Source organism: Sparassis crispa, assembly GCF_003851025.1.
Source record: "Sparassis crispa DNA, contig_000007F, whole genome shotgun sequence".
Taxonomy (NCBI): Eukaryota; Fungi; Basidiomycota; class Agaricomycetes; order Polyporales; family Sparassidaceae; genus Sparassis; species Sparassis crispa.
Genome location: NW_020939754.1, coordinates 296,433 through 317,220, shown reverse-complemented (window position 1 = coordinate 317,220; position 20,788 = coordinate 296,433). Strand labels below are relative to the sequence as shown.

Below are 20,788 nucleotides of genomic sequence, written 5' to 3'. Positions count from 1 at the left end.
TGCCGCTTCGGCGGATGCCATGTATTCGGCTTCCGTGGTGGATGACGCGACCGTGGTTTGCTTCTTTGAGCTCCACGTGATCGTGCCATTTCCTAATTTGAATAAATATCCCGAGATTGATTTGCGATCTCGGATATCGTTCGCATAGTCTGCATCTGAGTAGCCCACAAATATGGATTGATCTTCAGGCTTGACATCTGCAATTGGCCCGTAGATTATTCCAAGGCATGTACACTTCTTCTTTGAGAGTTCCGTTAAGATAGGTGTCTTTCACGTCCATCTGTCCGATCTCCCAATCTAAGATTGCGGCTAGCCCGAGGATAGCTCGAATGGTTTTGAGGCGGACTACAGGCGCAAACGTCTCAGTATAGTCCATGCCTGGGATTTGAGAATATCCCTTCGCAACCAGGCGGGCTTTGTATTTAATTATTTCACCCTCTTTGTTTGTTTTCTTGACTAGAACCCATTTATTTCCTACGGGTTTTCGATCTTCAGAAGGTTCCACTAACTCCCAAGTCTCCATACCCTGTAGTTGATTGAGTTCCATCTGGACTGCCTGTTCCCATTTGGGCCACTCGAGTGATCTCTTGGCATCACTGAGCGTCTTTGGCTCATCCGTGTCCGCATTTCCGTGGGCACTCATCGCAATATAGACTAATTCGGCATTTGATTTATCTGGATCATTATCCAGATCTTCGTCTGCCTCTGGGTCGTGCATTAGATGGTAATCATGCTGAACTGTCTTTCTTCTGGTTCGTCTGGGCTGGCTTGGTGCGTCCGTCCCACTTTCCTCGCGTTGATCAGGATCATCATCCTGTCTGTGCTTTCGCGGATTTTTGGCAGGTGACTGTGGCGCGGAAGTTCCTAACTCCCCCTCGCGCCGCACGTCTGCGGTCGTTGTGAGGTTTGGGACTTCAGGTCTCCTTTCCGCATGCAGCACGTCTGATGCATTGCTAGGTAAAGTGCCCAGAAATATATTTTGCTCCCCCTCACACTGTGCTGTGAGGATAGGTACGTTGGATCCTATTTGCTCTTGTGGCACGTGAGGCGCATTGCCGGGCAAATGGTCCGGGGAATTTGAAGAAAATTGGAAATTACGCGAGATTTTAATCTGGCACGTATGCGCATCATAATATTTGATGGCTTTGGGTCCGTCCATGTATCCAACAAAAATATACTTGTTGGCACGGGGCGCTAGCTTTGATAGTGTTGCGTCCTCCGTGAGGACCCATACGGGGGAACCGAATTCTTGTAGGTACGAGATATTTGGTTTCGTCCCATTCCATTTTTCTTTGGGAGTTGCCCCATTTAACGCCTGGGTAGGCGATCTATTTTTAATATAGACTGCGTGAGCAATCACTTCAGCCCAAAGATAACGAGGTAGATCTCTCGCATAGATCATCGCGCGCGCTAGTCCAAGCAGTGTGCGATTCAATCTCTCAGAGACTCCATTCTGGGATGGTGAGTATGGCGCAGTCGGACCCATCTCGATCCCTTTCATTTGACACCAGTTAATTAATTCGGTGTTCATATATTCTCGACCGTTGTCGAGCCTGAGTCGCAAGGGTTTGTTTCCAAACTTGCGCTCGATATAGGTAATATAATTCTTTATTCTTCAGTTACTTTATCTTTATGCCTCATAAATAGTACTGTACTTCGACGACTGTAATCATCGGTAAATGTAATAAAATATTTCCACCCTTGTAGAGCGGCTGTCTGCGCAGGTCCCCACACATCTGTGTGTGTTAATTCTCCGGGTACCTTGCTGCATTCATCCGTCTCTTTGGGAAATGGCTTTCGCATCGCGCAGGTTGCGGAACTATTGGACGCAATTTCAATGAATATAGTCGTCCATTTTTCTTGCCTATAGCAAGGGTGTGTTTATTTTTATCTATTAGTATTGTGCGACTATTTCCCATAAGTACTCTTCCTCCCGCGTCATCTAAATGCGTGATGGAGAGGAGGCTATTGGGTGCTGTCGGTGCATGTTACGCGGCAGCGAAACACGAGCGTCTAGTCGAGTCGTCACGAGACAAGGTCTTAGTCTAAGACACAAGTCCGTTCGAGTGACACTTCTGGCGATGTCCTCGCACTGAAGGTCGATCAGAGTTCGTTCTTATGACTCGTAGTAGCTGTCTGCTACTGACGGTCGATCTCAGTCAAAGACAAGTGAAAAGCTGGTTTAATGGTAACCAGGTCGAGATGGGGATCCAGCTCGACCAGGTCGTTTACTTATACAAAAGGCATCCGCAGTACTATGCAGTAATGCGGAATCGTTCATTGGCTAGACAAGGTGAAACAATATCAGAGCAGGGTAACAGCGAGGAAGTAATATGTATGAGAAAGCTGAGTAAGGTCGTGAGATATAATCAGTACTAATGGGGATAACGAGTCGTGTATCAGAACGAGGTAAAGATGAGGCATACATGCACGTCTTGCATGTGCGATAAGAAGAAGGTCCGGAGTTGGATCCGATGTAACCCTAGACTAGGGGTTCTGGACACCTGGATAAAGAATCGGAGGTTGCGCTCCGATGAGTCACGTGTTGGATCACTTGGTCTGGTAATGTAAAGGGAACAAGGAAAAGAAAAAGAAAAGACGCGCCACAAGTGAGGAGCGTTGTAACATCAGCTCCCGTCTAACATTTCTTGTCCCACAAGAAATCTTGTGATCTTCATCATCGTCGGGGGCAGTCGCGGACATAATGATCTCCTCCACATCTGTAGCATGTCCGCCGGCTGGTTCGTGATCCTTGTTCGGGAATACGTCCATCCCTGTAGGGATGACTGCGACGTGAAGAAGTGGATGCGGTCGAGAAAGATGGTTGGGATAACGGAGATCGTCCACTGGGTACGTGCGAACGAGGAGGGCGAGGTCAAACGGGAATTGGTTCTGGTGACGAGCGAGGAGTGGATGCGGGTATTCCATTAGTGGTGTATCCGAGGATGTCGATGTCTTCATCCCCATGCTCCCTCCAAATCTCCTGTGCTGTACGAGTGACCGTACTGCGCATCAACGACCAGACTTGGTCGACTCTGGTTCGGGCTCTACTCGTCCTTTCTTCTGCTGCGACGAGCTCTTGTCTGGCTGTCTGCATCCACTCGACCATTTCTAATGCTCGTTGCATGGAAACCACTGCTTGTCGATCTTGCGGGCGATTTCGTAAGGCAACAAGGATATCTGTGAAGTCGACAGGAACACGGATAGCCGAGACCAGTCGTGTGGCAAATTCTTGTTCGTCCGATGCGTGACTGAGTTCGATAGAAGGTGAGGGCGATGAGGTGCGGATAAAGGGTGTCTGTGCTCGAGAGGGTACTCCATTGACAAGCGTAGGCGATGCGGGTACGCTCATAATTGTGGAGGTGACTTCAGCGAGTATATTGTGAACAAGGTCGTCTATAGCGGAAGTAGACATTGATGATATGTCGTTTTCTCCTCCTTTTATACCTTTCGGTCGTTAAGGGGATCGCGGTTATCTGTGATGTGAAATAGAATGTCGTGGATCCGGGTAATAATCAAATAGATAAAAATCCATTGGACGATAAAGAGTGTTCCCACAGAGATAAGAGCTGCCTGATCAGTTCCAGGCATCGTTCTGATCACCCCAGCCGTTAGCGTGCGGGCTGTCTCGCGTGAAGAGTGTGTGTTCGACAAGTCGTCTGATAAGGATTCGGTGGATGATCCAAAGAAAAGTGAGGGTTGTGCAGTGGAGGACGATTAGGAAGATGATGAGGAAAACCGTCGTGGTAGTCATTCCGGGTTTCTTCTCCTCTACTGGATTCCCCTGGTCCTTTTATATGCATCGAGGATTCGCTTGGCATTCTGTAAATTGTGGGTAGGTTCCCACGAGTTTTCTGCTGAAGAATATCCCTTCCACTTGACTAAGTACCTCAGATGACCTCGGTACGTCTTGTGATTCAGGATGGCTTCGACTTCGTACTCTTCTTCATTATCAACGACATCAGGTGGTGGGTTCACGTAATTCGGACCATGTATGTCATTTTCGCGATAAGGAGATAGAAGGGCGGCGTGGAATACGGAATGAACTCGCCAGGTCTTCGGGAGTTTGAGATGATAGTTGGCTGGTCCGATAACTTCGACAATTTCGAATGGCCCCTCACGCTTTGGTGCTATCTTGCGCGAGGCGTAATTGACTTTCAGGTTCCTCGAGTCTAGCCAGAACTTCTGTCCTAGTGTAAACTTCGGCGATCCTTGTCTGACTCGGTCCGCCATCTGTTGTCGGGCTAACTTGTGCATGGCTAGTGCTTCTAGTCTTATCTTCTGCAACATGTCAAGCCTGGATTCAACCGATGGAATGTTCGTGGTCGGAAATACGGAAGGGAGTCCACGTGGTTCGTATCCCATCATGATGCGGAATGGGCTCATCTTCCGTGCTGAGTGTTCCCTTGTGTTATGACAAAACTCGAGGTCTGGCAGGCGGTCGGCCCATGTTTCAGGGTTGTTTCCGCAATAGAGTCGAAGATAGATTTCCAGCTCCTGGTTGACTCACTCTGTTTCTCCGTCCGTCTGAGGGTGATAAGCTGTGCTCATTGATGATCTGATCTGGAGTAGTCGATTTAACTCTTGGAAGACCTTGGATGCGTATTGAGGTCCTCTATCCGAGATGATTCGGTCGGGTAATCCAAATCGCGAGTATACTTTGTCATGAAAAATCTTGGCCGTTCCTTCAGCGGTGATCGTTTTGAGGCAGGGCGTAAGAATCACCCCCTTCGTAAGGTCATGGTCTACTACGACCATAATTGAATCAAAACCGTTGGAAACGGAGAGGTCGGTAATAAAATCGGTGGTGCAACAGGAAAATGGTAATGCGTGTGGGTCGGCGGGAATTGGTTCCAAAGGAATACGAGTTGGATGAGTATTCGGTTTCATTTGTTGACAGGCGGCACAGCCTTCAACATAATTGTAGACAAATGTATACATGCCGGGCCACCAGAATTCACGACGTAACAGTTCAAGAGTATTGAACTTTCCAGGGTGACCCATGGCAGGGGAGTCGTGATGTAGTCGAACGAGGTCACGACGAAGAGTTTCGGATGGTGGAACGTAAATCTTTCCCTTGTAGAGGATGACACCATCGCGAACTTCCCAGTCGGAAAGCGATGATTTCATGGGGAATGGACCTTTGTGCGCAATCGCTTCGAGGGCTTCGTGAACAATGAGGTCTTTTGCTGCATGATTCCTGATTTCGTCAAATAGTGTCGGGGAAATGGATCGCACGAATAGTGCGTTGGGTAAAAGAATGCGATCTTCGTTGTCACTTTCACTGTCATCGAGTCTATTACAACGAGAGAGCGCATCAGATTGGATCATCTGAGTGCCAGGGACATGGATGAGGTGAAGATCAAATTGTGATAATTTGAGACTCCATCGTGCTTGTCGGCGGTTTAACTTCTGAGCTGTACGGAAGTACGTGAGGTTCTTGTGATCACTGCGAACTTCGACGGGATGGGGAGAGCCTTTAAGATAATGGCGCCATTCAGTGAGGGCTCAAATGATTCCGAGGAGTTCGCGTCGTAGATTTCATAGTTCCGTTCAGCTGGATTGAGCGTCTGTGAAATGTAGGCACAAGGATGGAGGTCTCCATTGATATCGGCTTGGCGTAAAACTGCACCCGTAGCAGACTTGGAAGCGTCGAATTCAACAATAAAGGGTTTTGCCTTGTCAGGCAGTAACAGTACTGGGGCGGTACTGAATCGTTGCTTCAATGTGTCGAAAGCTGTCTGACATTCTGTTGTCCATTCAAAAGGTGGAGATCCAGCAGCAGTGCGCGTAAGATTCGTCAATGGTTTGGCAATATCCGAGAAGTTGGCAATAAACTTCCGATAGAAGTTTCCAAACCCTAGGAAAAAGCGAACACCTTTTACTGTGCTTGGTTCAGGCCATTCTGCAATTCCTTTAAGTTTGATAGGGTCCATGCCAATGTAGTTTTCTCGAATGATCATGCCTAGGAATTCGACTTCTTTAACATCAAAGAAACACTTTTCCAGTTTAAGGAATAAGTCGTTGTCTTTGAGTCGTTGGAGTACGCGTCGGGTTCGAATGTGATGTTCTTCCAAATCGTTTGAGAAGATGAGGATATCATCCATGTAAATGACTATCCATCCCTCATCGATCATGTCCTTGAAGAGTGCGTTCATCATCATTTGGAAAGTTGCCGGGGAGTTGCAGAGTCCAAAGAACATGACCATAGGTTCGAAAAGTCCGCGATTTGTCTTAAATGCGCCCTTCCATTGGTCACCATCTTTGATTCTGACATTGTTATATCCGGAGCGTAAATCCATTTTCGTAAAGATCGATGCGCCTTTGAATTGATCCATAAGGTCAGAAATGAGCGGAAGAGGATAGGCGTTCTTCACCGTCCCTTCATTCAGGTATCGGTAATTCTGACAGGGACGTAGTGCTCTGTCTTTCTTTCCTACGAAGAAAAATGGTGAAGCCATGGGAGATTTCGACGGTCGGATGTATCCTTTTCGCAGATTTTCTTCCAGGAAGTCATCCATCGCTCCTTGTTCTTTGAGCGATAACGGATAGACTTTACAGTCGCGTGGAATAAAATCGGGTTTCAAGTCAATGGCGTGGTCCCAAGGCCTGGTTTCTGGAAAGCGTTCAGCTGCTTTCTTTTCAAAGACGGACTTCAAATCGTGGAGGTAGTTGGGGACCAACTCCTCGACGGTTTTGGGTTTGTCTACAGCCGATGCTTCCTTGTGTGCCTGTTGTGCCAATTCTTGTGATTTACCAGATGGTTTGTAAAAGACCGTATTCTGTGCATTACAGAATAATGGGGATCGGGTACTGTGTGTCATTCTTCCAATGGCGGGACCTCTTCGTATGGTGAAGACTGCGGTTTCAGTCTCTTCATTCGTTAAAGGTGACTCCTTCCTGATGGGTTCAAATATCCCAATAACTGGCTCTCCTGCGATATAGGATATAACTAGATCGTCGTCATCGAGCTGATCCATAGGGGGTTCTGATAGTGGGTCATCTGGTTCAGTATCATTCCGCACTGCGGGTAACTCGCCACGCTCAGTGTTATCGGCCATGATTTCTCTGATAGATTTCGAATGCCCAAACGAGGTAGGGGAAGTTTCAGTGGTGATTAACTCTGGGAGTCCATCTTCCTTGAAAATCGAACCTTCTTCATCTGGTGCATCTTCGATGGTGGGTTTCGGTGGCCATTTGGCGTCTTTACCAAACCAAAAGTCACCGGTTTCCCAGTTGATCATCGGATTGAGGCGTTTAAGCCACGGCATGCTGAGAAGTATGTTTTCTTTGCCAATGCTGGTCAAGAGGAAGCGAGTAAGTGTCTTCCTTCCTCCGATTTTCATCATCTTCCAGGTACAATGAGTAATGGTACCCATTTGATTTGGTGTGCCATCTGCATTCATGACTTTAATCGGTTTCGGTAATTCCCATCTGATGAAATCATTTTCTTCCGCAAAACGAATGTTCATGAACGTTTCGGCTGCACCGGAATCGATCAAGGCTTCTGTTGTAACGTCTTCCTTCTCTCCCAACGAAATATTCACAGTGATTGAATTTCCGCTAGTGTTACAAATAACGAGGGGAGATACGGTAAGATGCGACGGTCCATGCATTACTAGTGGCCGTCATCTCAAAAACCCAATTGGGTTCGTTCTTCATCAGTCATGTCGTTGAAGACGTTTCGCACATAGGCGATCTGTTCCTCTCTGGTTTCTTCCTTCGATGTCTCCTTCTTCTGTGCGAGGTCTTCTCGCATCTTCTTGATCCATGTGATCATGTCTGTGTCTAACCCGGGCTGTATCGTTCTAGCACGGGTGAAACTTCCAGACTGGGGGTGAAATTGTCTGTCGTTGGCTATATGGCCCTTCTTTCCGCATAGGAAACATAATCCTTCTTTTATTCTCTTCTGTCGCTCGTCCGGGGATAAGCGCGAGATATTGACACGATCAACATCCATCGCGTTTGGATCCTTTGCAGAAGCCGAGTAGTAGGGACGATGGATAGATCGGCCCTTTCCTCGCGTCGTCGTAGTGGCTCCTCGCTTGAAGATCTGAGCAGATCTCCATTGGTTATCAAACCGCGAGGCGTATTCGTACCACTTGTCAAGTGTCTTGGGCATGCTTTCCATCCCATATATCCTTTGTCGGAGTGGGTCGTTAAGCCCCCACTTGAAATACTCGATATTTCCGGCATCTTCTAATTTCGCCTTGGATTCAAGCGATCGGAATTCGGCAATGTAGTCGTCCGCAGTACGAGTTCCTTGCTTGATGTTACGCAGCAAGGTACGAGCAGTTTCTTCAATATTTTCATCGCCAAATGCTTTGTTCACACTCGCAATGAAGTCTCTCCAACTCCCATAAGAAAGGAAGTCGTCATTGGTGAGTTCCGTTTCTATGAAGCTCTGTGCCCATGATCCTGCTGTTCCTCCTTGCATGTGCGATAGCACGAATGCGATCTTCTGATTGTCCTCCTGGTAGACATGGCTATTTCCGGCCATGTAGTTCTTGCATTGGTTTATAAATTCCCTAAGCTTCGAACGATCTGAACCGTTGAAGATCTCGGGTTTTCTAAAACCAAGTTCCTTCTGGCTAACATGGTGACGTCCTTCGACCATGGTAACTGTAGCCATCGGTGGTATGTAATCGGGTACGATTGGTGCAAGAGTCGGTTGGGGTGCAGGATTCTGGGCAGGGGGGTTCCAAGGGGCGTCTGGTCTTTCTCCTGGATAGGAGGTCGTTATACCGCTGTCTGCGATGTGCTGGAGCACTATTCCACCAAGATTATGGGGAAGTGTCCTTTCAAATTCCTGTGGGGAGTGGTCGAAGTTGTGATTGTCTGGCCTGATGAATACAGGCCTTCCTCCTATGAAATGTGCGTTTCGTTCTGTGCTCCACTCCGCTTGGGATGGGAGGTGCTCGCGGTACTGCTCTGGAAGAGCGGTCGGGTTGATGTAGTTAAAATCCAGCGTGGATAAATTCTTCTGTGTGGCCTATGTCTACACGTAGACTGCACACCGTCCTTAACTAAGTGGGTTCGTTCGTCGTCGGCTAACAAGCCCATAGAGTGTCTTCTGTCTTCAAACTGATACACCTATTTGCTGATTGCTCAAGTGATTACCTCAGCCTCCTCGGCCTATTGGTCTCTCGGACAGACCCCTCTCCGAAGATGAGTGATCAGTCTATCCCTTCAGCTACCTCAATTACAGAGTAATCTCAAACGGTGCTTTAGCAATCGAATCGGGTGTATCGTTCAGTCTTCAAGGTTCGGTCCGGTCGGTAGTTCGTTGTTAGACTCTAGGAAGTCACAGAGAGTAATAAGATCTCGACCTAATGTTATGCGGCAGCGAAACACGAGCGTCTAGTCGAGTCGTCACGAGACAAGGTCTTAGTCTAAGACACAAGTCCGTTCGAGTGACACTTCTGGCGATGTCCTCGCACTGAAGGTCGATCAGAGTTCGTTCTTATGACTCGTAGTAGCTGTCTGCTACTGACGGTCGATCTCAGTCAAAGACAAGTGAAAAGCTGGTTTAATGGTAACCAGGTCGAGATGGGGATCCAGCTCGACCAGGTCGTTTACTTATACAAAAGGCATCCGCAGTACTACGCAGTAATGCGGAATCGTTCATTGGCTAGACAAGGTGAAACAATATCAGAGCAGGGTAACAGCGAGGAAGTAATATGTATGAGAAAGCTGAGTAAGGTCGTGAGATATAATCAGTACTAATGGGGATAACGAGTCGTGTATCAGAACGAGGTAAAGATGAGGCATACATGCACGTCTTGCATGTGCGATAAGAAGAAGGTCCGGAGTTGGATCCGGTGTAGCCCTAGACTAGGGGTTCTGGACACCTGGATAAAGAATCGGAGGTTGCGCTCCGATGAGTCACGTGTTGGATCACTTGGTCTGGTAATGTAAAGGGAACAAGGAAAAGAAAAAGAAAAGACGTGCCACAAGTGAGGAGCGTTGTAACAGTGCATACAGTACACCGTGGAGACGGAATTTCACTTTCCGGTCTCTTACTTCACTTTCGACATTGACCGTACCGCGGCCCAATGCCTGTGTTGGTTGCGGTCCGATGCCCGTGATCGCGTGATCTTCGAGCGCCTGATAGGTCGCGAAGACTTCACGACGATTTGTAATGTGCGAAGTTGTCCCGGAGTCGGCAAACCACTCATAGAAAGAAGCAATTTCACCATCAGATCCGAGAGATACAGTGTCGCTATCATTATCGTAGGCTATTTTTGCCTCATCCTCTTTCAGTTCGACCTCGCGTGCTTCATAAGCACATTCCGTCTTTTGCCGCTTCATCGGCAGGCCCTGTCCGGCTTTGCCGTCGCCTTTGGCCCAACAATCCGTGGCCTTATGCCCGAATTTTCCGCAATTCATACATTTGACCTTGTCGCGGTGCCGACACTCATTATCAAGATGTCCCGGCTTTCCGCAGATCGAACATTTTTTGTATTCCCCGAAGGGGCGCTTCTTTCCTTTGGCAACCATGGCTTGGTCCGAGGATTGACCGCGCTCGCCACGCTCGTGCCTTCACCTATTTTCATCAAGAATGATGGCAATCAATTCTTGTGATGTAAGCTAAGGGCGCACATTGTCAGCACCTTCTGCGCCAACATTGCCACCCACGGCGCCAAAGTAAGAGCTGAGGAAAGAGTCCCAGCTCTCCGGTAATGAGGTAGCCAGAATGAGCCAGAAATCCTCGTCAGAAACAACCTTCCCCATTAGGTGGAGTTGTTCCTGGATCTGTCGTAGCTGTGTGATGTGACTGGAGATATTGTCTTCTTCCTTGGCTTGCATCCGGTAAAAACGCCAGCACAGCACAAGAATCCCATGCTGTCCACGCTGTTCCTTGACTGTGCGAAGCTGCTCCCACATGGCCCATGCCGTCTCGGCTCCAGCGATGTGCACCATCTGGGAATCTCCCAGCGATAGCACAATTACGTTCTGGGCCTTGAGGTCCTTCTCTCCCCAGGCGCTAATCTCCGCCTCTCTCGCTGCCCTATTGGCCGGGTCATTACTCGGCTGCGGCTTCGGTGTCTTTCCGGTCACATACTCCTGGAGACCCTTATCATTGAGGATGGCCTCGACGCGGCGTTTCCACGCGAGCCAATTGTCTTCCTTCAGGAGCGGGATCCGGTAAGCATTGCTATTGCTCGTATTATCAGCGCTGGTCGACATTATTTGTTCTCGTACTAGTAAGGGGGTAACAATTTTTTGTAGCCACAATAGGGGCTGTTGTTATCCGAGTATTTATTGGCTAGAGCCGGGGCTCATAACCTGTTAGAAATCACGCCTTAGTTCCCAAATAGGAAGGTAGTGATGGCGGGTCAAGATGCGTCGGGGTGTGTGATTCCGCATCCTAAAATAGATTTCTGTATATATACAGTTCTAGACGCTCCACTTTATATAAGCAAATTTCCTTCTTTGTCTTTCTTTGTAATCATGCCCTCGGCTTGTCTGCCCTTGGGCGCTCCCCAATTTCTGGAGCTCCAGAAATTTGGGCGCTACTTTCCAACAAATTTAGCATTTGTGAAGCCCTGTAGAGCCTCGGGAAAATGCACAGTAAGTATTAATTTGGCCGACTTTCCTAGTGGTGGCTGAGCACAATGCTGGTCACCTACCTGTCGCCGCGCAATATCAATCTTTGTCCATTTATCGGTGTGAAATGCTTCTTTTTATACTCCTACAACGGCCTCATCTGAACCTAGTCTAAAAAGAGGCATGCTGTGACTATTCCTTGGTTTGGACTTTAATGAACTGAATATTTAATTTATGCTCAACTCCAACTATGTACTAAGATCCAAAGGTATCTACAAAGAATATTTTTCTTAAATTTGCCATTCCCGACTTCGCGCTCAACGCGTCCAGCGTCGCCGACGCAACCCGCCACAATGAGCGCCGCCACGAAATCGCCGATGAGCCCGGAGAGCGCCCGGTTAGGCGGTGAGCGTGAGTCACACTGTTACTGAAACTCACGTGGGCGAAAAGGCTTCACTTCCAAAAACAGACCTGATACAGCTCGTGCACCGTACGACGTGATCGTGAAAAGAAGGGGTGTCACTTTCTCGGGAGACTCTGCCCAGCCGTTGCTCCGCGTCTTGTCCATCTTCTCTTCGGAAAATTCATCAGGACAAGTTGCAGCGAATACATGACGTCATAGTCAATCTGCTCTACGATAGGAGGAACGGAATTAGAAGCCCGATCACTCTATCCACAACGACGAATATAAAGGTCAGCAGTGGGGGTGCATGAATCCAATATGCACGCAATGGCGAGATCCTGATGTTTGATGTTTTGAAGGCCTGAGCGCTATTGCGCGGTACATTGAGTATAGCTTCAACCAAGATGCCCTCGTAGAATTCTGGAGGCTACGCGTTTCTGTTCGGCGGCGCGGTCTTCGGGCGCGTCACAAAGGCCTGTTAGCTGTGCAACCTGAACTCTTCCGTGTGTCAAGCTGGTTTCGAGATTTTTCGGTCGGTCCCTGGGGAGAAAAGTCAGCCCTTTGAATCTCGTGTTCTCGCTACTACGGATGGTTCCTGCCGTTCTTTGTCTCGCCTGGCGGCGGGACGCGCAGTTCATTGACAACGGTGTGATGGGAAAACTGATCGAAGTATTGTCGTCGGACGTGACAATGAGGACGCCCACCACAGATTCGTACGAGACTCTGAGCCGACTTTTGCAAGAGCTTATGGTACTGAGTCGGGCACAGCTATCCCCGGTAGCGGAGTACACCATTTCATCTGTCGCAGATCTTGGAGAGACTGCAGTCAGTCAGAAATGAAAGGACATTGGCAACTCTACGGACTAAAGCCATTCTATTTTCCGATACGTAATTCGAACTCTGGTACCTCGCAACTGTGCTTGTGCGTGCTCGTCAGTTTTCTGAGTTTGATTTGCCCTACATTGAACACTCATTGTTTTTCTCTCATCCTAGGATCCTGAAAATAACCGAGTCCAACGCCGTTCCATTGCGGCGCCAATGCTTACTCTGAAACCTAGCTTGTTCCGCCATCAACTCCATTTCTACACTACGACTGCGGCCATGATATTCCGTACGTTCATCTTTTCAAACGTCTTTCTTTCTTTCACCTATCTTTTCACTGACAATTTCCGCAAGTTACCGCCACGTGCTTATGGTACAGAGAAGACCTCGTGGACGGAATAAAAAAACTACATTCGAGAAGTTGCGCTTTGTCTCGTCCGTCTCTTGCGTTCTCTCACACCTTCTCTTCTTATACTGTAACTATGGTTGACGGTTCCATTCAGATTTGTGAGTGAGATTCAGGACAATTATTTATGAGTGAAAATCATGATATTACTTACTTGACGTATAAACTCCATCATATGGATTCGGAGCTTGCTCTGAACCAGCTGTAGGCACTTATATACTTACACGAAATCTGTGTCTTTCCAGCTCAGATCCACCTAGGTGTCGGTCAAGTAAATTCTATCCGAACCTTGAACTAACATCGCTCGTACGTGGAATTTCTCCGTTAGGCGCTCCCTGTTTGATGCTCGAAGCCGGCTGACCTCCGCGAAGGATGCATTTTCGAGTTGAAGTATGAGCCTAGGGATGAGAGCAAGAGGTCTTATGATCCTCCGCTTGGACTCCCGTCCTCACCAACGTACTCGTGAGATAGAGATCTGACAGATCGTGTGCGTCGATCCATGTCAAAGTGCTGTCACCGTGGAATCACAATTTGACACTGACACATTCCGCAAACCACACAATGTGACTGGCCTGCAGTCTCTTCGTCGGGTGTCGCCTGTGACCAGCTTATGGTGAACATGAGATGGCGCGGCCTGTGCGGCGCAAACTGCCGTTCTCCCGGCAAGCTCGGATAGACGCCATAAATTTGTTGATGCTTTTGTTTGCTCGAGCACTAGTCGACGTTTTACTTTTCCTGCTTCATCGCTGTAGTTCAGAGTCGATTTCGGGCGTCTGCTTTCTCACTGGAAACATTCATTAGACGAGGGATTTCAAGTTGACAGCAGTGCGTCCTTTCTATTGAGCTACATCACCCACTCGCGTTGCTAAGTATCTGCGGGCACAGACAACTCGGATGAGGTCATGACATCGTTAGATTCGGAAGCAGTGACAGCAATATCTCAAGAGTCTCAGGTTGAGGGGGAGGTTTGCTCGTATGCACTTCTCGCGCTTCACCTGTATGGGCTGACGATCATTCTTATCGGATTTGTGCAATTATTATTTTCGGTAGGTCAAATTGCGGAATGTTTCGACAACAGACAGTTACGAAAAGTCATGGGAAGAGTGCGCGAAACGCATGAAAGATCATGATGAAGAAAGAGTAAAGGCTTGGAAAGAAGAGATCGATACACTACTCGTGTTCGTGAGTAACCTACTGCCGTTCCGCTGCCTTGAGCGTCAACAGCATTGCATGACGTGTCTGGTGCTGCAACGAGAGACTGACAGATAAATTTACAGGCGGGTCTCTTCTCTGCGGTTCTTACTGCGTTCAATGTCCAGTCATACACGTCGTTACAGTCAAACCCAAGTTCCGATACAGCCGTGCAACTACTTGCACTTATATCCACCCAACTTAATAGTTTCTCGGTCAACGCGGGCGTCATCAACTCGACACAGTCCACTCCAACGCATGCAGTTATTGCCACCCTGCAAGCCCAACCAGTCTTATCATCATCTGTGCATATCAATGCGCTCTGGTTCTCCAGTCTGGTATGCAGTCTCTCTACTGCGTCGGTTAGCATTGTCGTCAAACAATGGCTCAATCAATACACCAGTGGACTCGCTAGTGTCTCTCGGAGTGCCGCTAGGACAAGGCAGTTCCGTAGCGATTGTTTGGAAAATTGGCACGTCCCGACCATCATCATGGTGCTCCCCACGCTCTTGCAGATAGCACTCGTGCTATTCTTCGCCGGTCTGCTGGAACTCCTCTGGACGTTAAATCACACTGTCTCCATTGTTGCAGCGGTCTTTGTAGCAATCCTCGGCTTGTTCCAGTTGGTGACCACTGTCCTCCCTGCATCTGTACCGGACTGTCCATATCAGTCTCCTCAGGCTCTGGGTTTCATCATTCTCGTAAAGCTCTCTAGATTGGCCATTGGCAAAATATGCAGACGAAGCTGGAATTACGTCATGAACTGTTGCGGCGACGATCTACCAGTAGCATTTCATTGGCAAGACCGTGGTCTTTGGACCGCCCGCAGAAAATTTGCACTCTCTGTCCGCAGATATATCCATTACATCGACAACTGGCTTAACATGGTCGTTGCCGAGAAGAGGTTATATAATTGGAGAGAAAGAGAGAGGATGATTGTGGATTCCAATGGTGAGATGCTTGATACGCGCATGCTCATAGCTGCCGACCTTACATTCACGGATAACGCGTTCCTCGAGACTGTGGTTAGGCGCTGCCTGACAGGCATGAAGGTTGAGGGAGCGACTCAATGCTTTCACCGCATTGTGGATCATTGCAGCAAACACCCCTGGCAAGTTTCTGCCCTGCAGCACGGAATCAAGGTCGATCGTTCAGGAGCCGCTCTCATTAATATTGCGCTCGACATCATTATGATGGTTGAACCGCATCGGTTACACAATTCTACTGTCCTACCGCTGCTGCGGTTCCTGTCTACAAACATGCGGTGGACGAGTCCTTCGAGCTCGACCCAGTGGCAGCAACTCTTTGATGTTGGAGTTAGCTTGCTTTGCAACGAGTGGAACGAGATACGTTATCTTGCTTTTGACATCACCGCCTTTTCCTTTCGAGTCGCCCCTGAGCTGAACAAAGTAACGTTGAGCAGCAGTGGTACGTGGAATGGATATGCATAATCAGCTAATGAAACTGAAGCATGTCAGGTCTACAAGCTATGGCGTCGTACCTAGAATTCTCAGAAGTCAAAGGCGACAAATGGAGATCTTTGGTTGCGACGGACCTATTACTGGACTGTGCCGCTTCCAACTGCCTATCTGACGTCGACCTGAACGCCGTGCAAGCGGACGTGCAGAAACCTTTGCGCGATTTCTTCTGCTTGTGGGAAATGGTTCCGCTCGTGGATCATCCCTCTTACGTCCTTCTCGGTATCGGTACTTCCTTCGTTCAATTCGCTAGGCGCAATACTGGACACGTGGAAATTGGCTTGATAGAAGTGATAGTCAGGATGTTCTCGGCGTACGGGACGGCGAATGTATTTTCGAACGAGGCGGAAAGGCAGGCGAAGGAGAAATTGGTCAACCTCTTACTTGACCTGGACGCCATTCTGAACTGGTACATGCTCGCTGAGTTGCCCGGTCCATAGTGATGCAGTCTTCTGAAGATGCCCCTTGCGAAGTCTTCAGTTCGATGGATTTCCACTGGGCTTGACATATGGCGCCAAATACATTATTTATCTCGCTTGATCGTGCCCTTCCCTCAAATAACCATTGCTGGTTGTCAGCACGGAGCCGCAGAGCCAGTGCTTGTTCCACCACATGTCAGTAATGATCTGCCATCGCCGAGAACAACCACTCCTGCTTCGGATCCGTGGTATTGACTACACAATCAATCGAGTCGTCACATCACCCAAAGTAGTCCAGCGGGTATCCTAAGAACCTACACTGGGCCTACTCCGCGAACTCCGTCATGTAGCTCGGCCACTGGAGCATCCTCAACGGCGTGGTCCTGAGTGTCTCGTTCGTGACAGGTAGCCAAGGGCTCTCCTGTGCAAGCCGTTTGAGGGAGGTCCAGTACCCACGAACCGCCAGGTAGAGCGGGTCGGGGTTCGGATTGTACGTGCGGGTGAATGCTGTCCACGCGTCTAGTATAGTCTGCATGAACAGCAGGTCCTCCGCGTCGCGATATGGCAGACTATTGGGCAAAGTCGCGAAGACGTAGTACAGCTCCCCGGCGTGGCATCTGCAAGTATGTCGGACCAATCGGAAGTACGAGAAGAGGAGTTAACTCACTTGAAATACTCCTGCGAGGGATCTCCATCTGGATGGGTTGCGTCAGCGGGTGCATCACAAACAGGGTAGTTCGGCTCGAATGTCGCAAGCTGGTAGCTGCGGTTAAATTCGTAGAACCACACGCTTTGGAAGAGATCATGCTGCAGGCCGGACCATGCGGTCGCCTGATCAAGACAACGGAACTCGACATCCGTTCCAACTCGTGCGGTGATGTTGAACACATCGAGGGTAGCGTTGGGGCCAGTGACGGGCGGGAAGAGCGAGTTATTAACCACGGTAGTGGGCAGCGACTGAGCGATAAGGCCAGCTGTCAAGTTGTCGCTGGTCTAGGGGGAGGACGTAAGCAGATGTCTCTTGCGATCTAAGGAGGAGCATACGGGATAGCCGATAAAAGCTGCGCCTGAAATTTCGCCGAGTGAGTTGACTACGCTGCAAAGTCTGAAAGCAAGGCTCACCATCATCGCGCATGTATCCCATCATGGTGTGGACGTTGGCAACGGTTCCCGACCCGTTCAATGGGAGCTCAGGATAGACCACATAGGTACCGTCAATAACGAGGTAACTGAGCGACCCAAGCGTTCAGCCAACGAAGTAGAAAAAGACGCGAGAATGACCTCGCCACATGCTCCAAACTAACAAGGTCGTACGCATTGTATCCTCGCAAGCATTCAAGCGCATCGGTCAGGCTGCAGCCTGTCTTCTCCAGGATCGGCTCCACAACCATGTCAACTTCGTCGGGAATGGTGTAGTAGAACGAGTACGGCGCCGCATAGTCAATACCGGCCAGGTTGCTCATCGGTATCGCTGCAGCATATTTTCCGATTGCCCGCGGGGAAGCAAGCAGTGCGCGGACGGACGCTGCGCCAGCAGATTGGCCAGCGATGGTGATACGGTTGGGGTCACCGCCGAATGCTGTGATATACTCGAGTACCCAATCTAGGGCGGTGATCTGATCTGCGATGCCGAAGTTTCCGTTGGTCATCCCATCGTCGAGCGCCAGGAAGCCGAGGGTGGACAGGCGGTAATTGATAGTCACCACCACGACGTCACCACGGGACACCATGTTACTCCCCGCGTATGTTGGATCAGAGCCGGTCCCGCTTGTGAAGGCCCCGCCGTGTATCCAGAAGAAGACCGGTTTGAGTTGCTCCTTCGTCACGGTCGAGGCGTCCAACGGTATAAATGGAGTCCAGATATTGAGGAATAGGCAATCCTCGCTGCTGTTAAGGACGCCGACCTGCACACACTCAGGACCAAACGCAGTCGCGTTCAGATCTGGTGAGCCGGAGTAGAATGTAGGGTATGTGAAGCGCTCAGGTGGATTTGCGTATGGTATTCCTTGGAATCGGAACGACAGCTGATCTCGGTATCTGACGATACGAGTGCGCTCAGTTTAATCCCCGTGATGGCAGTTTAACAACATACCCAGTGATCGACAAGTTGCCCGATGTGACAATAATGGAGTTGGTGGGCTCAGGTGATGCACCAAAACCCGAGCTCTGACTACAGAGCACAGGCAACTCCAGGTCGCATTCCGCTTCGCCTACCAAACCGACGGAATTGACAATCTCGCAAGCATCGCTAGTGCCGATCCAGAACAACTGATCCTCGCCGTATGCACCCTTATAGATCTGGTATTGTAGGGAATGCACCATTTCCATCAGGAAGAATGTCTCGTTCACCGGCAGCAGCGTCTCGCCAAGCACGGCGCAAGCTTTCGCTGCGTCCGAGCGCAGCTGAGGAGAAAGCAGGAGTATACTCCTATGCTCGCTGGCGGTGTACTCTGGTACGTTGAAAATTGAGTACAATGCATCTTCACAGGCTAGAGGAAGAACTTACGGTCGAGATCGTTGTAGTACAGCTGCGTGATATCGCTGTTGATCGACAAGGGCGATGGGATAGTAAACGACGTCACGAAGGGCATTGCAGCCAGGAGTGCATACGCCAGTCCGAAGAAGGCCATCTCGTCGGCCACTAGCACACTTCCCACAAACAAGCCACCGGGTTGAGTGACCTGCAGTTAGGCTACGTCTTTACTGACGCGTTAAATGCATTCTCGATGCATCCCTGTCGTAGACACAGGCAGCGTCCCGCAAGCGCCACAGAATGCATCCATTGGTGGACGTATGGTCCTCCATCCCACTTCTCTCTTGATCACATGGCCATATGCGGAACGATGGGCTGTCGAGCGTCGAAGACGACTACCCTCGTGACGTGTATGTGCAACGAAATATTTCTCCGGCGTTCCCTCGAGAACCGCGAAGACCATGGCGTCGAAGGGATACGAGACCTAGAGGTCGTAGGTACGGCCCGTGGAGGCTGCGCCGGGTAGACATTGCATGAGAAAATGAGTCATTTGATGTATGCCTTGTGTGGTGTACCAGTCACATACTTGAGGACGAAGAAGAAGTGGAGTGGAGGAGTGTTTGGAAGTGATCTTGAGCCTGGAACGGAACGACTCTGATTGCGACCCGCGCGAAGTCAGGACAACGTACAAACACATCAAAGAGGTTCTTACCGCACAGGGAATTCAGCATAGATCAAGGGACCCAGGGAAAAAAAAAGGAAACAGACTTGGACTAATGGCCGAACTTGGCGCCATCTCGACAGGTCGTGCAACTTGTGCAGCCCTAGGTTAACCACAGCGAAACAAACACTACTAATGCCGACAAATTGCCGTTCTCACCGTCTCCGTTCAAGCTCACCAGTGAACAAAGAATTCCTTCCTGATCTGAAATCGACAGTAGGACTGAATGCTTGTCCCTGCCCAACTCAGACTTATACTGCATTGGCGAATCATGGTCAGGTAAGGGGCATTAGATGCATTAGAGATGATAGCAGGCTATGTTGGAGCAGGTACTTATACTGAAGTTGATTCGTCGCAGCATGATGCTATGACGCGTCTTGTCACGTTCGCGACATGTCACAAAGCATAAGTCACGTCGAACTGCCCTCTCAAAACCTCCGTAGCTTATTTATGTAAAGCCTTGCCCTCCTCTATATCATTGCTTCTAGTCACATACTACTTTTTTTGTCCTCTTTTCTCCAGATGTCCTGACATGCGGCAGAAGACACGAAGAACTGTAGCTGCTGCAGCATGTAATTATCGACGCTAATGCGTGCTATATACTACAGAGTTTCATAAGAGAAGCGGGTGCTTTTCTGCACCATAAGATTAGACAGTGCGTCAGAGATAACTTTTACAGTTGCTTGCTCTCGATCTCACCAGTTTTCCGCACTCCCTTGCTGTGTAGATTCGTGGATGCCCTGGGTGATCGTCCATTATGTCAAGCACATACAGCTGTTTGCTATGTGGCCTTGTCCTCGTTCGCAGGCCTCTCGAGATACAGAGGAGCCGAGTGTCGTTCCGCTCTCGATTCTGCGTCCCTTATCAAGTACAAATAATCAGACCAAATTCTTGTTTTTCAGCCATCTAGAGCAACGTGGACCATCTCAGCCTCCTGTACCCATTGCCACTATACCCCGCGTTTAACGTGTTCAATATTCTATCGCCCTGGAATGGACTGTCCCATCCTGAATGTTCGTGCGGCTCGGAGACGCCGGTGGGAGGAGCGTGGGCGCAAAATTTCAAGTATACATGGACGCCTGACTTCGGTAACTTACAGACATACGCTGTTGCACCGTGCACGTTGTCATGTCAACGAACTCAAAAAAGATGGCGATGAGGGAGGTGTCCATTCCGCTCATGTTTTCTTGGCAAAGCAGTCCACCGAGCCGAATACCTCAAATTTTACGCTATCTCCACTGTGGAGGTTGGTGCAAATAATGATGGGCCGGCCGCCTCGCTTAACCATTGCAACCCTGCAAGTTGTCTCGTCGCGTCCTGATTCG

The 20,788-nt window shown here is 49.3% G+C and overlaps 8 protein-coding genes across 8 annotated transcripts; 1 reads left to right on the top strand and 7 right to left on the bottom strand.

The window, feature by feature from the left end:
* Positions 1–184: 184 nt before the first annotated feature.
* SCP_0801010 (hypothetical protein) lies at positions 185–1,486 on the bottom strand (the record flags this gene model as incomplete). Its single annotated transcript, XM_027760696.1, has 1 exon — positions 185–1,486. One exon carries the CDS (start codon positions 1,484–1,486, stop codon positions 185–187), a length of 1,302 nt encoding a protein of 433 aa, XP_027616497.1.
* Positions 1,487–2,875: 1,389 nt separating this feature from the next.
* On the bottom strand, positions 2,876–3,352 carry SCP_0801000 (hypothetical protein; the record flags this gene model as incomplete). Its single annotated transcript, XM_027760695.1, has 1 exon — positions 2,876–3,352. The coding sequence occupies one exon, from the start codon at positions 3,350–3,352 to the stop codon at positions 2,876–2,878; it is 477 nt and encodes a 158-aa protein (XP_027616496.1).
* Positions 3,353–3,771: 419 nt separating this feature from the next.
* On the bottom strand, positions 3,772–4,257 carry SCP_0800990 (hypothetical protein; the record flags this gene model as incomplete). Its single annotated transcript, XM_027760694.1, has 1 exon — positions 3,772–4,257. The coding sequence occupies one exon, from the start codon at positions 4,255–4,257 to the stop codon at positions 3,772–3,774; it is 486 nt and encodes a 161-aa protein (XP_027616495.1).
* A 1,148-nt stretch (positions 4,258–5,405) lies between these two features.
* Positions 5,406–7,271, bottom strand: SCP_0800980 (hypothetical protein; the record flags this gene model as incomplete). Its single annotated transcript, XM_027760693.1, has 1 exon — positions 5,406–7,271. One exon carries the CDS (start codon positions 7,269–7,271, stop codon positions 5,406–5,408), a length of 1,866 nt encoding a protein of 621 aa, XP_027616494.1.
* Positions 7,272–7,633: 362 nt separating this feature from the next.
* SCP_0800970 (hypothetical protein) lies at positions 7,634–8,617 on the bottom strand (the record flags this gene model as incomplete). Its single annotated transcript, XM_027760692.1, has 1 exon — positions 7,634–8,617. The coding sequence occupies one exon, from the start codon at positions 8,615–8,617 to the stop codon at positions 7,634–7,636; it is 984 nt and encodes a 327-aa protein (XP_027616493.1).
* A 1,973-nt stretch (positions 8,618–10,590) lies between these two features.
* SCP_0800960 (hypothetical protein) lies at positions 10,591–11,190 on the bottom strand (the record flags this gene model as incomplete). Its single annotated transcript, XM_027760691.1, has 1 exon — positions 10,591–11,190. One exon carries the CDS (start codon positions 11,188–11,190, stop codon positions 10,591–10,593), a length of 600 nt encoding a protein of 199 aa, XP_027616492.1.
* A 3,673-nt stretch (positions 11,191–14,863) lies between these two features.
* On the top strand, positions 14,864–16,290 carry SCP_0800950 (hypothetical protein; the record flags this gene model as incomplete). The annotated part of the gene is made up of 2 exons (XM_027760690.1): positions 14,864–15,800; positions 15,851–16,290. The coding sequence occupies 2 exons, from the start codon at positions 14,864–14,866 to the stop codon at positions 16,288–16,290; spliced, it is 1,377 nt and encodes a 458-aa protein (XP_027616491.1).
* Positions 16,291–16,594: 304 nt separating this feature from the next.
* Positions 16,595–18,899, bottom strand: SCP_0800940 (hypothetical protein; the record flags this gene model as incomplete). The annotated part of the gene is made up of 7 exons (XM_027760689.1): positions 16,595–16,886; positions 16,937–17,262; positions 17,314–17,336; positions 17,392–17,498; positions 17,551–18,306; positions 18,362–18,719; positions 18,776–18,899. 7 exons carry the CDS (start codon positions 18,897–18,899, stop codon positions 16,595–16,597), a joined length of 1,986 nt encoding a protein of 661 aa, XP_027616490.1.
* Between the last annotated feature and the right edge of the window lie 1,889 nt (positions 18,900–20,788).